The sequence below is a fragment of the Chiloscyllium punctatum genome, chromosome 5 (genome assembly GCF_047496795.1).
Source record: "Chiloscyllium punctatum isolate Juve2018m chromosome 5, sChiPun1.3, whole genome shotgun sequence".
In the NCBI taxonomy this organism is placed as follows: Eukaryota; Metazoa; Chordata; class Chondrichthyes; order Orectolobiformes; family Hemiscylliidae; genus Chiloscyllium; species Chiloscyllium punctatum.
In genome coordinates, this window is record NC_092743.1 from 18,134,917 (window position 1) to 18,153,107 (window position 18,191).

The following is an 18,191-nucleotide window of genomic DNA, read 5'->3' on the forward strand; positions in this document are numbered from 1 at the left end:
TTGCCATGGTCTGGTGATGGAGGAGGCCAAGGACCTGCATGTCCTTGGCAGAGTGGGAGGGGGAGTTAGTGTTCAACCACAGGGCAGTTGGGTTGGTTGGTGCGGGTGTCCCAGAGGTGTTCTCTGAAACGTTCCGGAAGTAGGCGGCCTGTCTCCCCAATGTAGAGGAGGCCACATCGGGTGCAGCGGATGCAGTAAATGATGTATGTGGAGGTGCAGGTGAATTTGTGACGGATATGGAAGGATCCCTTGGGGCCTTGGAGGGAAGTGAGGGGGGGAGGTGTGGGCGCAAGTTTTGCATTTCTTGCGGTTGCAGGGGAAGGTGCCGGGAGTGGAAGTTGGGTTGGTGAGGGGGATGTGGGCCTGACGAGGGAGTTGCGGAGGAAGTGGTCTTTCCAGAACGCTGATATGGGAGGGGAGGGAAAGATATCCAGAAACATCATATCATCCTTCATCATTTCCGCCACCTCCAAACAGACCCCACCACCAAGGATATCTTTCCCTCCCCTCCCCTATCAGCGTTCCAGAAAGACCACCTCCTCCGCGACTCCCTCGTCAGGTCCACACCCCCCACCTACTCAACCTCCATTCCCGGCACTTTCCCCTGCAACCGCGAGAAATGCAAATTTTGCGCCCACACCTCCCCCCCTCACTTCACTCCAAGGCCCCAAGGGATCCTTCCATATCCGTCACAAATTCAACTGCACCTCCACACACATCATTTACTGCATCCGATGTGGCCTCCTCTACATTGGGGAGACAGGCTGCCTACCTGCGGAACGTTTCAGAGAACACCTCTGGGACACCCGCACCAACTAACCCAACTGCCCTGTGGCTGAACACTAACTCCCCCTCCCACTCCGCCAAGGACATGCAGGTCCTTGGCCTCCTCCATCGCCAGACCATGGCAACACGACGCCTGGAGGAAGAGCGCCTCATCTTCCGCCTAGGAACCCTCCAACCACAAGAGATGAATGCACATTTCTCCAGCTTCCTCATTTCCCCTCCCCCCGCCTTATCTCAGCCCCAACCCTCGGAGTCAGCACCGCCTTCTTGACCTGCAATCTTCTTCCCGACCTCTCCACCCTCACCCCCTCTCCGGCCTATCACCCTCACCTTAACCTCCTTCCACCTATCGCATTCCCAACATCCCTCCCCCAAGTTTCTCCTCCCTACCTTTTACCTTAGTCTGCTTGGCACACCTTCTTCATTCCTGAAGAAGGGCTTATGCCCGAAACTGCGATTCTCCTGCTCCTTGGATGCTGCCTGACCTGCTGCGCTTTTCCAGCAACATGTTTTTCAGCTCTGATCTCCAGCATCTGCAGTCCTCAATTTCTCCACAATATTAAGTGATCCAACAATCAATAACTTAAATCAAAGCGAACTAACAAGCAATGGCTCAGATCAAAGCTATCTGTCCTGTTACACCGAGTCAAAACAGGCTGTGAAAAATTAAACACTAATTAGGAGGCTTAACAATGGTAAAGGACATTGAAAAAGCCTCAAGTATTTGAAACTATATTCACCCAACAGTCAAGGTAATCTTTCTCTTCCTGTTCGTCCCCACCAGATGCCAGACCTCAGCCATTTCGATTCACTGAGAGATTAAGAAGCAGATGAATGTATAGGATAAAACAAAGATTATAGGCCTCAACAACATTCTGTTGTAGTCAAGATGTTTTCCAAAACAGTATGCTTATGCAAACTGTTTCAGTTCAACTACTGTTGTAGTTGCAATGGTATCTACCTAATAAGTGGAAAAGTGTCCAGGTATAACCTTTTATTAAAAGCAGGAAGTATTCAAATGCTATGAAATGGTCAACTCCATCAAAGGTATTTTGAAACATCCTATCTCGGTATACATGGCATTACAAATGAGAGGAGCATTGGTCACCAACGATCAGACACTTAACCAGACCAGTCACACAAATATTATGGTTACATGAAAGCTGATTCACCAAAGACTTGCAATTATTTGCAAGGAAGAAGCCAGGAGTGCAACGTAATGTCTTCTATTTTCCTGGACAACTGTAGCTCCAACAATGCTTAAGGGACTTAGAACCATCCGGAGCCAAGTATCCTTCTGGACACAGCATCCTATTAATCATTAGCCTTGTTTAAACACTTGCACAGTGCAGAAACTTGCCCAAGTCTCTCAGGTTCAAGCTTAGCTGTACCAGAGTTGTGTAATAACATCTCTGAACAGATTAATTAGAAGACAGATACAACAGCAAATCCAAAAATAGTGATTTACTGTCGACATGACAAAGAAAAAACTTTGGGGTGTTGATGTCCCACCTGGTCATCAGATGCCCATACAACACAAATTGTTTAGCTATGCGATATTTAGCATAGTTTTTCACCCACTGTCATGTTTACTCAACCACAGTTTTGCAGGTCTAAACATGTGCATTATGCAGAGACTGCATATTGCACATGCACAGATGACCATTTTCACTGTTGACAAAACTCAGCGACTGCAACACTTGCCATGAATGCATCCTCATGAGTGGACTTTATTGCACCACTCAAGATCTATCATATAACAAGTTATGCATACAGATTTAAAAACAATTTTTCATGTTATTCCTCAATGTGTCCAATGCAGTTTATCATTTGGGGCCACTGAAACTTGTGATTCTGTGTTTTTTTTTAAATTCACTCATGGGACTTAGGCGTCACTGGCTAGATCAGAATTTATTGCCCATTCCTAACTTACCAGAATGCAGTGAAGTCAACCTCACTATTATGGATTTACAATAATGACAAGATTTTCTTTCCTGATGTACACTGGTGAACCATTTAGTTTTTGTCACAATCGACAGTGATTACATTGCCACTATTAGGCTCACTTCTTAGGACATTTTTATTGAATTCAAATTTCACTTTGGTGGGATTCAAACCCATGTCCACTGACTGTTAGCCTGGAGCTCTTGATCAAAACAACACCACCTTCCCTCTCAAATCACTCAACTATTCAAATGATGCACAAAGAACAGTGCAACCAGTATCCATCATCAAAAAGGAATCAGCACAAAAATGCACTCACAGCATAAATGAGAAAGCAACGCATACAATGAAAGATGATAACACCTTGAAACTTGCTGTTTATCAATTCTCTCACTTCACTTTGATAAACTATGATGCAAGTTGAATGCAACATTTCTATATTTTTCAATCAGCATGTGTTCTTTGTGAAATGATACATCGGCTCCTAAAACTAAACAGTTGATTGTCCTTCTATCTCCACGCAAGCAATATCACAAATCATTGGTATTGAAATTTTCAAGTCCTTACAAACATGTTGGCATAGATAATTCCAACCATAATCACAAAACATCACATAAATACTCCAATGCTCTGTTTTCCAAGCAGCTAGGTTAGGAGCTGAAAATATTTACATGCCCAAAGACGTTAAACTGACTAGTTATGGGGAAGAATGTACCAATAGAAAAGTAAAACATCACTAAATGTATACTACCTCATGAGAAATTAGTTCTCAGGCATTGCAACCTCAAAATGCAAACTTTCCACTTAAGTATCAGTTGAAAATGATTGCATTCTTGGTTGCGAATCCACAAAACTTTTTAATGCATTATCACATTCAGCCATTAAAATAACTCTTGTATTCTTAATCCTTGCCAGTAGATTTAATCATATCTCATTCATGCAGAAAATCACCTCAAAGATTTTGGCCCCTATGTTTCGGAACAGAGCTGATAAAACAAATTAACCATCTGCTGTTTAAGTCAACAGCCATTTTTTTCTGGCCATTTTCCACACTGCCACAGCAACTGCTAATACTTCTATCCTAATTATACTGTCTCTGACAAAATAGCTAAGTCACCTGTTCAGGATTGTTGTTATCAAATTATGGGACGTGGGCATTGCTGGCTGGCCAGCATTTACTGTCCACCTTAATTGCCCTTGAGAAGGTGGTACTGAGCTGCCTTCTTGAACCACTGCAGGCCATGCGCTGTAGTTTAACCCACAATGCCCTTTGGAAGGGAATTCCAGGATTTTGAAACAGTGGCAGTGAAGGAATGGCAATATATTTCCAAATTAGGATGGTGCGTGGCCTGGAAGGGAAGTAGTATTGCAATATTGATCAAAGAGTCCATTAGTGTCCTAAGTACAGATGGTATCTTGACAGGTTTCTCAAGTGAGGCCATATGGACACAACTTCAACCTTCAAAAAAGAGACTATCACATTTTCGAGATTCAGTATAGGTCCCCTAATAGTCAGTGAGAGATAGGAAGGAATATCTCAGAACTACAAAAATAAGGGATAATAAGAGTAGGGATTTCAACTTGGAGTCAGAGTCATACAGCACGGAAACAGACCTTTTGATCCAATTCATTCATGCCGTCCAGAAATCCCATCTGACCTAGATCCATGTGCCAGCATTTGGCCATACTCCTCTAAACCTTTCCTATTCATAGACCCAAGCTGATGCTTTTTACATGTTGTAGCTGTACCCCTTTGGCAGCTTGTTCCTTATATGCACCACCATCTGCGTAAAAATGCCGCCACTTGGATCCTGGTTAAATCTTTCCCCCCTCACCTTCAACCTATGCCCACTAGTTTTGGAATCTCCCACTCAAGGAAAAGGACATTGACTATTCACCTTACCCATGCCCCTCAAGATTTTATTAAACCTCTGTAAGGACACCCCTCAGTCTAAGCTCCAGGGAAAAAAGCCCCAGCCTATTCAGCCTGTCCCTATTATTCAAACCTTTCATTCCCAGCAACATCCTTTTAAGTCTTTTTGCACCCTCTCAAGTTTAAAACCATCCTCCCTATAGAAGGGTGACCAAAGTTACATACAGTATTCCAAAAGTGGCTTCGCCAATGCAGTGTACAGCCACAGCATGACAACACTACTCCAATATTCAATGTTCTGATCAATGACATTATGCCAAAAGTCTTCTTCATCAGCCTGTCTACTTGCGACTCCACTTCCAAGGAACTATGCACCTGCATCCCTAAGTTGGACGAAAGGGTCAGTTTCCATGCTGTACACCTCTATGACTCTAGGTCTCTTTGCTCGGCAATATTCCCCAGCGCACTACCATTACATGCGTAGATCCTGTCTTGGTTTGCCTTGCCAAAATGCAACACCTCACATTTATCCAAATTAAACTCTATCTGACACTCTCCAGTCCACTGGTCCATCTGATCAAAGTCCCATTGTACTGAGATAACCTTTTTCCACTGTCCATTTCTCTTATTTTGGTGTCAGCCGCAAATTTCTTAACTGTGCATTCTATATTTACATCCAAATCACTTATATAAATGACAAAAAGCAGTGGCACCAACAGATTCTTGTGGGACAAAACTGGTCACAGGCCTTCAGTTCAAAAAGCAATCCTCGACCATCACCTTCTGCCTCCTACCTTCAAGCCAATTTAGTATTGAATTAGCTACTTTCATAGACAAAGTGTAAAATACTTAAAATGTGACCATGAGAACTTCCTAAGCCAGCATGCATAAAGTACTACAAGGGAAGGCGCAGTGGCAAACCTAATTTTATACTCTCAGTATCTGCAATAAGCTTCCAGAAGCCTGGCAAATGGGAGATATGTCAGTGGGGAAGCATTTTGATCTTAGTAATCATAATTGAATAAGATTAAGGTAACATCAACTTTCCTCCCACAATTCAAACATCTGTAGGTTATGTTGATTGGCCATACTAAATTGCTGATAGTGTCCATGGATGTACAGGCTAAGTGGATTAGCCACGTGAAATTCAGGAATGGGGGGGCAAGGGAGGGGGGAGGATCTGGCCAACATGGTCTCAGAACAGATATGAGAAGGAAAATCCATCTCAGAGCAGTGGGAATCATTCAATAGGCTAAGAGTGAAAGTGCAGTCCCAACATAACCCTGTAGAGGTGAAAGATAGATCAACTAAATCAGAGAACCCTGGATGTCAAAGGGCATAGACAATTTGATAAGGAACAGGAGGAAGCTTATGGCAGATGCCAAGGGCAAAAAATTGGTTGTCATAGAGGAGTACAGAAAGTGCAGGGGTTCCTTAAAATATTGTTTCAAGGTCTTTCTGCTGCTGTCCTGCTGCATGGGATTGTAATTGTCTGGTTTCATTTTGATCTATCCTGTCACAGCAGAGAATTCCCCAAAATGGATTTTACGCTCACTCGCGTATCATTACTTCCATGGTACCAAAGATCTATCATCTATTACCTCCATTACAACATCTGCATGCTTCTCTTCATCATCATCCATGAACACAGCATCAGTTTCCATATGTATGTTGATAATAATCAGCTCTATTGCTCTTCCACCTCAGTCTCAACATTGTTTATACAACACTGTTAGGCAAGCAGTCAGATAAACAGTTTCTCCAACATTGGGCAGACAGAAAGCTATTAGCTCTGCTCTTCATCCCAAACATAACTTTCTTGCCACCAACTTGTCCTCTCTTCCTGGCAACTGTCTGTCTCCAAATTCTGGAATTCTCTTTCGAAATATTTCCATTTCCCTTTCCTCCTTTAAGACTTTTTATAAGCTCTCTCTTCGACAAAATTCACAGTTGTCAATCTTAATATTACCATGTGTCCTGTTGAATCCAATTTTGTTTAATAATACTCCTGCAACAGTCAAGAAACAGAGTAGGAAGAAACAGGTCTTTTTCAGAGTGTAAGCAGCAACAAGTGGGGTGCAGCAAGGATGTGGCTGGACCCCAACTATTCACTATGTAACAATTTTGATGAGGGAATCAAATGCAACAATTCCAGGTTTGCTGATTACAAAAAGATAGGTGCAGTGAAGAGGATGTCAAATTGAGTGAGTGGGCAAGTGCATGGCATATGCAGTATAACATGGCAAATATCAAGTCACACACTTCAAACAGGAAAAAACAAGCAAAACATGAGTTAAATGATGATAGATCAGGAAATGTTGAAACCTGGATGTTCACATACACCAGTTACTGAAAGCAAGCATACAGCTACGGTAAGCAGTTTGAAAGGCAAATGGTACATTGACCTTCATTGTAACAGGGTTTGAGTATAGGATTAAAGTAGTACAAGATTTTGTTGAGACTTACTCAAGTACATATATAGTTGCTACAGAGGGAATGCCATAAAGGGTCACCAGATGAAGTTCAGGAATGGCTGGTTTCTTACATAGGAGAGAATGGATTGACTAGGGCAATATTCACTGGCATTTAAAAGAATGAGAAGGGATCTCATTGAAACCAAGAATTCTGACAGGGTTGAACAGATGCCATGCAGGAATGATATTTCCTCTGACCAGTGGGTGGGGAACCAGAACAATGTAAACTTCTAGAATGCCCTTCCAGAATAGTGTGGAGTTCTAATCATGAATATGTTTAAAGAAAACAATATAATTTCTAGAGGCCAAAAGTATCAGAGTGTATGGAGTGTATGGGCAGAGCATGGACATATGGTGTTGCAATAGAGGATCAGTTATGATTATGTTGAGCTGGGCAATTTCCTACAATTGCTCTTATTTGCTGTTTAATTATAAATGCAACGAGCAGTTACAAATTATTGCATGATGTAATTAACGGTAGAATTGGTTTGAAGTGCTGAATGGCTTTTTCCTGTTCCTAAGTTTTCACAAAAGAACATTTAAGCCTGATAGGCTTTTCTTAATGAGTACAAAGACAACAGTGTCCCTTGAGAAAGGCTGTCCACAGAAAAAGGTAACTTTATTTCTTTAAACCTGTTCTTACAGGAAACTAACAGGATCAAAACACACAACTGATGTAATACTTGACCAATTAGTTCCTTGGAAGAAATGAAAAACATAAGAGAATTTCTATGACCAGTTGGAGACTAACTCAAGTTGCTCAGGAAATTAACACAAATATTAACACAGTAACACCAACGATAAAGAATAACTGATATGCAGTTCCTCCCTTTCGGCCTTGATGTATGCAAATTGGCTACTGTGTTTCCAACATCACAAATACTTACTATGCTTTAATTAAAACAGCGTCTATAAAGTGCTTTAGGTCACATCGACATTATGTGACAGCTCAAATAAATAAGCCATATTTACTTTTCAACCTGCTTGAACATGTTCCATGGTTGGACAAATCCCTGAAGCTGACTTGAACCTGGACCTTCTGGAGGGCACTGCCAGTGTTCTACCAGAATCCAAAGTCTGACAACAGTGGAACCGGAATCCATTCCAACAGACTGACACCTAAAGCTGCACCTCTGAGCACACAAATGACACTGCAAGCCAACCATCATACAAATTCTGTACTAGATCTTATTTGGCATTGTTTTGGCAAAGGTGTAATGTTTCAAAGCAAAGATACAGCATGCTTTATGTAGTGTATCAGATTTCTCATATTATGGGATCAAGTCAAATTTCATTTGTTAGATGGCACTTTGTGATTAAACTGTTTTTCTCTGAAAATTCAACTCATTTTATATTGTCATTTCACTGAAGCATAACTCAATTCCTTCTCACAAAAAAGAGCGAAGGATACTCATATAGCAAGATGAAATCAACACACAATTCCCTGCAGCTGACAAAAAACACTTGAACCTGAACTTTAAAAGCATATCAAGCTTTCCTATTGAAGAATGAACAATGCTTTTAAAATTGACTTGTGTTTTGAAAGTTAAGTTATAAGCATTTTATCTGAAACACAATCCTTCATGTTTTTAACCTGAAGTCAGCAGCCACAAGGAGAAAAGAATTGGAAATCTGATTGATGTATCAGACACAGAAGTGCACCTGACAGTCACGCCAAGAGTATAGAGCTATACATATTTATTAACAAGGATCACAAAGCGTCTGCTCTACGTATTTATGACCTGGTCATGTCTAACATATGTTTGCAAGATTCTGGTTTTGATTTTTATGTTCCAGTGTTTAGCGATAGCTTCAGATTATTTGACAGTGAAGATTAAACCAAGTCAGGGTCTAAATCTGTCCAAAGTTTATTTTCTTTCTTCATGTCCAAGAACAGAGATAGCTTAAAAAAAAGCTAAGTAAAAATGCAATAATCAAATTATTACCATCTAAGCTGGATTTAAAAATTACAATCAGGGGCTGAAGACTAATTTCAGACCAAAAGAGGCTGTTCAACCAGTCTATTTCAGTATGTGTACTCCACTCAAAACTCTACCCAATCATATTATATCAAAACATCTACCATTCCATTCCATTGGTATCTCCCTCACATGCTTTTCAAATTTCTCTTTTTTAAAATTCATTCACAGGATGTGACGTTGCTGGCTAGGCCAACATTCATTGCCCATCCATAATTACCCAGAGGATGGATGAGAGTTAACCACATTGCTGTGGGTCTGGAATCAGATGTAGGCCAATCAGGTAAGCAGGTCAGGTTTCCTTCCCTTTGGAGTACCAGGTGGATTTTTAATCAATCAATAATGTCTTCAAGGTCACAGTAGGTTCTTAACTCCAGATTTTTTTTATTGAATTCAAATTCCAACTTCTGCCAAGCAGAATTTGAACCCAAGTCCGCAAAATATTAGTTGTTTCTGGATTAATACTCTACCAATAATACCACAAGGCCACTGTTTCCCCAAGGAATCTATAAATCTGTAGTATTTTCTTCAACCAATCCTGCAGCAGAGAGTTAGCAGAGTTTTTGAAGAGTTTAAATAAACACTGATCTTTATAATCAATTTTTGAATTTTTAAGTTATATTTCATGCAAAAACTACTTCCATAATCAAGTTTCTGGCACTTCCAGAGTATCATAATACCTCTTAATAAAAGGAACAAGTTACATTCTATGTGACTATGACCAATCATCATATTTTACCATCTGTCTGAAGCCCTTTGATACAATTTACCACATTAAATAAATCCTGCAATGCTTCTCAACTTGTTCAGCTAGTTGGGTTTGCTGTTCTGGCTTAAATAATTATAGCTAGTATATTATTTATAATAGCTTCTTGTCCATATTCTATGCCATTATCTCTGGGATACCCCAAGAATCTAACCTTGGTCCTCTGCTATTCGTCATCTCTCTAAGTAACTCTTGGTAACATCATTCAAAAGTGAAGCACTGGTTTTCACATGTATACAGACAATATCCAGCTCCTTTCAACTCTCACACTGTCACTAAATTGGACAGTTTATCAAACATTCATTATTGTCTGAATTTTCTTCAATTAATATTAAGATTGAAGCTATTATTTTCAATCCCACTCTAAACTCTGCTCCCCATTCCTGACAAAGGGCTCATGCCCGGAACATTGGTTCTTCTGTTCTTCGGATGCAGCCTGACCTGCTGTGGTTTTCCAGCACCACACCTTTGACCTTGATCTCCAGTCCTCACTTTCTCCTCAGCAATCAACTCAGTTGGCTGGATTTCTGGTTTAAAATGCAGAGCGATGTCATCAGAATGAGTTCAATCGCCATACCAGGTCAAGTTAACATGAAGGATTTATCTTCTCAACTTCTCCCCTCACCTGAGGTGTGGTGGCCCTCTGGTTAAACGAGCACTAGTCATCTCTCTCTCTCTCTCTCTCTCTCTAATGAGAGAGCAATTCTATGGTCTGGTGGGAAGCTATTTGAATTTGGATTGAATTATACCTTGAATTCTAACACACTCCTGGCTAGTTTCCTACTTTCTAGCCTTCCGCCCAGTCCACAATCCTCCAAGATATTTGCATTGATCTAATTCCAGCAGTTCTTAAGCATCCCCACCTCGAATAGTTCTCCTCACTGCTTTTAATTGCCTAGTACTCAAACAATGACATTTCCATGGCCCCACTTCTGACCTTATGGCAGAAAATCATTTTTTAAAGATTTAATTCATAGGATGTGGACACTGCTGGCTAGGCCAGCATTTATTGCCCATCTCTAATTGCTAAGAGGGCAGTTGAGGGCCAACCACTTCAAGTGCCCATAGTCTGATAAAGATGGCAGCTTTTCTTCCCAAAAGGATATGGTCAATCAGATGGGTCTTTACATTTTTGGATAGATGGTCACAATTAGGCTACAAAGTTAAAAATGACAACACCAGATTATAGTCCAACAGGTTTATTTGGAAGCACTAGCTTACGGAGCGCTGCTCCTTCAACCACCTGATGAAGGAGCAGCACTCTGAAAGCTAGCGCTTCCAAATAAACCTATTGGACTACAACCTGGCGTTGTGAGATTTTTAACTTTGTACACCCCAGTCCAACACCGGCATCGCCACATCACGATTCGGCTAGCCATTAAAATCTAGGTTTTTTTTATTGAATGTAAATGTCACCACTGGGTTGAAACCCAGCGTGACTAATGTCCCAAAACATGAGCCTGAGGTTATGGATTATTAGTTTAGTGACATTATAACTATGCCACCACCTTGCCAGAAGCATTTGAAAATGGTTGGACCTGGACAACACCATGTAATGTCTTTAACACAATGAAATGTCTTGAGGACTTCACCAGAGTTACAAAACAAAATGTACAACTTCACCTATATCCTTCACTGTGAACATCCTGGGGGGAGGGAGCATTTAACGACTAGAAATTGTGCTAGGAATGCAGCAATAACTGACCTCCTGACTCCCCAAAGCCTGTACACTATCTACAATAAACTAGTCAGCAGTGTGACGGAACACTCTCGACTTGCCAGATCTAAAACAAGCTGCTTAACACCACCCAGACAAAGTAGCCCACTTGATCATCACTATATCCACAAATATTCATTTCTTCACACAAATGCACAGTAGCATCCCGGTGTTCCAACAAAAGATGCACTATAGAATTCAAAGAGATCCTTCAGACAGCATCTTTCAAATCCATGATCATTATCATCTAAAAGGACAAGGTCAGCAGATACAAGGGAACACCACTTCAAAGTTCCTCTCAAAGTACTATCATCCTGAGTTGGAAATATATTGCCTTTCTTTTGTTGTCATTGGGTGAAAGTTGTACAACTCACTCCATAATGGCATCATGGGTATATTTATATTGATTAAATCAATTACAGCAGTTCAAGGCACAACTCACTGACAGCTTCTCAAAGGCAACAACGGATGGGAAATAAATCCTGGCCCTGCCAAAGTCCACATCATCTCAATGAATATGATTAGAAATCAGCTACTTTCTGTTTGGACCATGACTACAAGGAATTTTGAAGTTGAAACACATTTGGAGCAACTTAAAACTAAACACAATTATATTATTGCTGGAATTGCTTCCTGATAGGACTGTTAACAGCATCTACCATTACTTAGTTGGCAACTGAGCTAGGAAGTTATTGGTTGAGTTGAATGAGTGTGGACAGGGAATCTCAGTGCAATAAAACATTGTCAGATAAACACCAGTGCTTTAGCTGCATGGGAAAATAATTTGGCTGGAGGGCATGTCTAGCTTTGGAATGCTACATCGGCACAATACTGCTGGGGTACTATATTGCCATTTCTTTATACCACTGATTAATAACTGGAATTTTATCTTCAACAGCACCATGAGTTAACCTACATCACGGACTGCGAACATTCAAGAAAATGGCTAATCAACATGCTCTCAAAGGTAATTAGGAAGGGGCAACAAACGCTGATCATGCCAGAAATATTCACATCCTATGGACAAATAAAAAACAATCCATAACCTTTGTTGCATTTCATTAGTTCAACTGGTATTATAAGGAACAAATGGAATTGAACAGAAGACTAAAGATGTTAAAATGCGAACGCAGGAGGACACTAAGATGGATCACCCGTTCAGCACTGACTGATAATCCTTGCAAATTCTACATCCTGGTCTACTGCAACTGACATCCTAGGTTCTACCATCGATGAGGATGGGGATATTTGTGGAGCCTCTTGGATCATAGTTAACATGGTCAAAGTGCCACACAGATGATGGAAAAGATATTCAAAAACCACAGGACTTTATTTCCACACAATGTCTGTCATTTCTCTCCGTGCTGTCAGAGACAAATGCATCGTGACAGAAACTTGTGAGGATGAGGTCTTTCTAGTCACTTGTTGGTTCCCACAGTTTGCCTATCAGAGTCTTAGCACAGCATTCATGTCCTTAAGAGCTCAGACAGTAGCAGAGCTACCAAGCTCAAATGGTCACTGAATTTGCCCACCAAGAGAACACTTGGTGCCCTTCATATCCTCAACATTACTTCCAGATAGTATTCAACATGAAGTACAGATTTTTCAGTGGAGGAAGAACAGGAGGTGGAAATTCAAAGATGCCCTTGCCTGAGCTGAACTTGATATCATCAGACTTTGCTGTGGCTACAGTCAATAGAGGACTTCCTCAAGTAGAATTTTTACTTACGAAAATTGAGTTTGGTGGGATTCACTCAGTGTAATAAGATATAATTCCAATTAAGTTCCTTTGTTTAAAACTATTTTCTCCTCAATTTATTTAAAATCAGAAATAAAAATCCCAAACCATGGCAAGCTGAATACAACTTCAACATGATCTCACGAACTCCAAAACAAATGCAATAATCCCACCAATGAAGAGGATAAAACATTTCAAAATCATTCCATCTCTTAACAGAACATTTGGAAAGACAAATGTAAGCTTGTCACATCCCTTTTAGCCTTTACCAATCTTTATTGATAGTGACCTTTTCTCCTTATTTAAAATTTGACACATTCAGCAATTTATTTATAACAAAATATTATCTTGCTTTCCAGCAACAGTATATTGGTCTGAAAATTAGTAACAATTTTAAAAGTTCAAACTTAAATGTCATCTGGAATCAGCAATAAGGTAAAGAGCATAAATTACTTATTCGATCTGTTCTTTGGAATGAAGCCGAGCCAAAGAAAGTACAAGATCATGTCATACTAGCGATCTTAAGAAACATAATCTACTTGGTGTCAAAGGGCAGAGATTGCAGCTCAGTCATGTCTCCAACAGCCTCGTTGGCACTTTGGGTGGAGCTAGTTAGTTCTATGATAAGAGACTAGTAAGGCAATATCACATTAAGTTAAACAAACAGGTCAGGGCATACTGAGGTTCTTCTTAATCAGCTGTGGCACAACTTTGGTATCAGGACTTGACACTAAATTTGAGTGAAACTATTTTTATCTCAGCATCACAAAATCTTCAGAATCTAACACACAAGTATCTAGCTATCCTAAACTTAATTACAGTACTTAAACCTTAAGTTTTCTTTTTGTCTGAACACATTTCTTAAAACGTAAAAGAATGAGAAATAGAAATATTTAAAACCAGTATCTCAAATGTCTTGCACTTCCGCCATAATTCAGCTAACTATATCTATAAAAACACACAAGAAGCAAAGCTATTCCATTGCATAGGGAAAGGATTTAATGTATCAATGTAGCAATTTAGAAGGCTAGCTCTTAGTAAAAAAAATGTATTTACTAAACCATTCGGCAATTTTAAAGTATTACCTAATCCTTGTCATCTATGTTTGTCTGAGACATTTCAATAAACTATTTTCCACTATTACAAACGGCAATTTTATGTACGTTTTTGAAATAAGGGTGGATGTCTGTGCACATAGAAATGTTGCTGAAAATAGATCACGGCTACTACACGCCTGAAGGATGCAACTTGGATGAAAAAAATAATCTTGAGTCTCTGAATCCCATGTGCTGTGCGGTGAACACAGCATTCGTGCGGCACCTTTTCCCTACTCTAAAGAACCGGTTCCCGATTCCAGTGTGTCCCAAAGGGCCAGCAAACAAAAAGCTCAGAAAAAGACCGGGGGACGTGGGGCTCACTCTGCATAAACTGATTGATTTCCGCCCCCCGCCCTCTAACAGGCCGCGGAGCAAAGCTTCGAGAAGAGTGAACCGAGCCGAGCCGAGCCGATCCTCCCCCGGGAATCCCGGCACACCGAGCCCGGTACCCGCCGCCACCACCACGAAGAAGTCGAGGCTTCAGGCGCGGCCTAGTCCGCGTTACCAAAATGGCGGCTGCGGCTAGCGACCTGCCGGGGGAGGGGGGATTGGAGTGGAGCCGGCCGGGGATCCCCGACACCCCCGGAGTGGGGAATCGGGTGGGTGGGAGAGGAGAGGAGAGAGATGCTGAGGGGTCAACCCACCCCGCCTCCTAACCCCAAACCACCCAAAGCGGGGAGAGGCAAATAACGGCGGCGGGGCCACAGCCGCACACCGGTGAAGGATGTGAAGAAAACGGAAGAAGAGTGTGAACGTGTAACAGGAGCTCACCCGGTCCGTGTAATGCAGAGTAATATTAATTAATAAATAAATAACATGTCGGTGCGAGCGTCAGTCACCTTTGAATTTGAGCTCGACGGGCGGATCAAGGATCAGTACTTGCTCCAGTCTGGCCATTGTCGTGGGGGAGGGGGGGAAAGGGCTGACACTCAGAGACTTTGCTGCCTGATGGCGCTTATCCGATCCTCTCCTGGAGGAGCAGAGCCGGGGAGGGGGGGGGGGGGGAAGGGTAAAAGGGGCCGGTTTTTTTCTGTCGCTCCCTCCGCCTCACTCAGACTCTGCAGGACGTCGACGTGCTCGCGCCGGGTGCGTGCGTGCGCGCACTCACGCAACGGCGCCGTGAGTCCGCCTGAGCCGCTCATCGGCCGCGCGCGCGCGTGCGCTGTGCCGTTGGAAGGTGATAGTTCATCGTTCGCTGGTGTGGCGCAGCGGTAGCGGTCCCCTCCTCTGAGCCAGGAGGTCCCCCCCCCTCGTTCAAGAATCATCCGCTTCAGCGCCCTCTTGTAACAATTGTGAGCAAGGCGAAGGAGGGAGCATTCCCTGCACGGTTTGCAGTCTCTACCAGGGCTCATATACCACGGTGGCACTGCTGCCTCACAGTGCCAGAGACCTGGGTTCAATTCCCACCTCAGGTGACTGACTGTGTGGAGTTTGCACGTTCTCCCCGTGTCTGCGTGGGTTTCCTCCGGGTGCTCCGGTTTCCTCCCACAGTCCAAAGATGTGCAGGTCAGGTGAATTGGCCATGTTAAATTGCACATAGTGTTAGGTAAGGGGTAAATGTAGGGGTATGGGTGGGTTGCGCTTCGGCGGGGCGGTGTGGACTTGTTGGGCCGAAAGGCCTGTTTCCACTCTGTAAGCAATCTAATCTAATCTACCAGCATAATCAAAACCGAGGGTTAAGCCTTGAGTTATACAATACCCATCAGGTCAACACGGACAAACTCACCTCTGTGCTAATCCCACTTTCCACCACTTGGCCCATTGTTTTAAATGTTGTTGTATTTGACAATTCAAGTGCTCACCAACATGATCATGAGGTTACTCATTCCAGATTTCCACGACTTTTTGAGTGGAAAAATACTATCAAATCCCCTCCAACTCTCCTGCCCTTCGCCTGAAAGTTATACTTCCTCATTATTGAGCCTTTGTGAATGGGCTTTTCTCAGCTAGGAGACTGTGGTGCTGGAAAAGCACAGCAGGTCAGGCAGCGTCTGAGGAATCATAATGATGGACTAATCCCCAAACCGTCGATTCTCCTCCTTAGATGCTGCCTGACCTGCTGTGGATTTCCAGCATCAGACCCTTGACTCTGATCTCCAGCACCTGCAGACCCACTTTCTCTTTTCTCAGGTAGGCAAGATGTAACAAAGAGCGTTAGGCTTTGAGTTATACAATACTGGATTAGTGGTGCTGGAAGAGCACAGCAGTTCAGGCAGCATCCAACGAGCAGCGTTTACCTCTTTGAGTTATACAATACCCATCAGGTCAGCACAGACAAACTCACCTCTGTGCTAATCCCACTTTCCACCACTTGGCCCGTTGTTTTCAATGTTGTTGAAATTGACATTTCAAGTGCTCACCAACATGATCATGATGTCACTCAGTTTAGACTTCCACTACTCTTTGAGTGGAAAAAAACTATCAAATCCCCTCCAACTCTCCTGCCCTTCACCTTAAACTTATACTTCCTCATTATTGAGCCTTTGCGAATGGACTTTTCTCAGCTCGGAGAGTTTGGTGCTGGAAAAGCACAGCAGGCCAGGCGGCCTCCAAGGAATCATGATGACGGGCTAATCCCCAAAACGTCGATTCTCCTGCTCCTTAAATGCTGCCTGACCAGCTGTGGATTTTTAGCATCAGACTTTTGACTCTGATCTCCAGCACCTGCAGTCCCACTTTCTCCTTTTCTCAGGTAGGCAAGATGTAACAAATAGAATGCCCCCATCCTCTCCCTCAGATCAACGCTGGAGGGCCTGACTTCTATTTTTGGTCCCTATCAATGACTTGGTTGAAGGGGCCAAATGCCTAGTAGCTAAATTTGCTTAATACATAGACAGGTAGGGAAGTACGTTATGCCAAAGTCTGCAAAGGAATTGAGGTAGGTTAGCTGAATAGGCAAATGTAGTATAATGTGGGAAAGTGGACTTGTTCACTTTGGCAGGAAAAGCAGTGTATTCGTTAATGGAGAGAGAGTGCGAAGGGATCCAGGTGTCCTGGCATATAATTTATTTTTGCAAAGAGACGTTTTATTTGAAAAAGGTATGGTGAAACCACATCTACAGTACAGTTTTGGGCTCCTTATTTAGGAATGGACACAATTGCATCAAAAACTATAAGGCATAGATGTGCAAAAGAGTGAGGAAAAGCATCTCACACATTGAGTAGTTGAGATAAAGAATGCAATGCCTGGAAATGTGATGGAAGCAGGTTCCATTCAGGCATTCAAGGATATTGGATTATTATTTACATAGAAATAGTAGGCAAGGGCATGAGAAAAAAAGCAAGAGGTTGCCACTAAGTAATAAAGATTTTTGAACTTAAAGAGCATGCACATGTATGATGGGTCAAATGACCTCCTTATGATCCATAACAATTCTGTGATGAGAATAGCTGAAGGATGGGATGAGGGTATTACAAGAAAAATTCAGTCTTTAAACATTACAGTTTAGAAGAATGAGAGGTGATCTTACTGAAGCATCTAAGGTCCTCAGAGGACTTGATAGTGCAGACACAGAAAGGATGTTTCCCCTTGTGGATGAGACTAAAGCTAGAGGATACAGTTTAAAAATAAAGGATTTACCATTTAAGATGAAGATTAAGAGAAATTATTTCCGTCAGAGGGTTGTGTGTCTGTCAAACTATCCTTCCCTGATAGCAGTTGTGACAGGATCATTGAATATTTTTAAAGCAGAGGTGGATCAATCTTGACAAACAAGGGGTAGACAGGAGAATAGGGTTGAGGTTACAATCAGTTCTGCTTTGCTTCTTATTGAATGATAACAGAGACTCACATAGCCAAAGGCTTACCCCTCCTCTT

The 18,191-nt window shown here is 42.1% G+C and overlaps 1 protein-coding gene across 1 annotated transcript in view; it reads right to left on the reverse strand.

Annotated features, from left to right (window-relative positions):
• The window catches only part of vapal (VAMP (vesicle-associated membrane protein)-associated protein A, like), an 83,354-nt gene extending 67,972 nt beyond the window's left edge, over nucleotides 1–15,382 (reverse strand). The window contains exon 1 of the mRNA XM_072569846.1: nucleotides 15,214–15,382. Coding sequence (XP_072425947.1) covers nucleotides 15,214–15,271 — 58 coding nt within the window. The 5' untranslated portion in view covers nucleotides 15,272–15,382. The remainder of the gene's footprint in view (nucleotides 1–15,213) is intronic.
• Nucleotides 15,383–18,191: the final 2,809 nt, after the last annotated feature.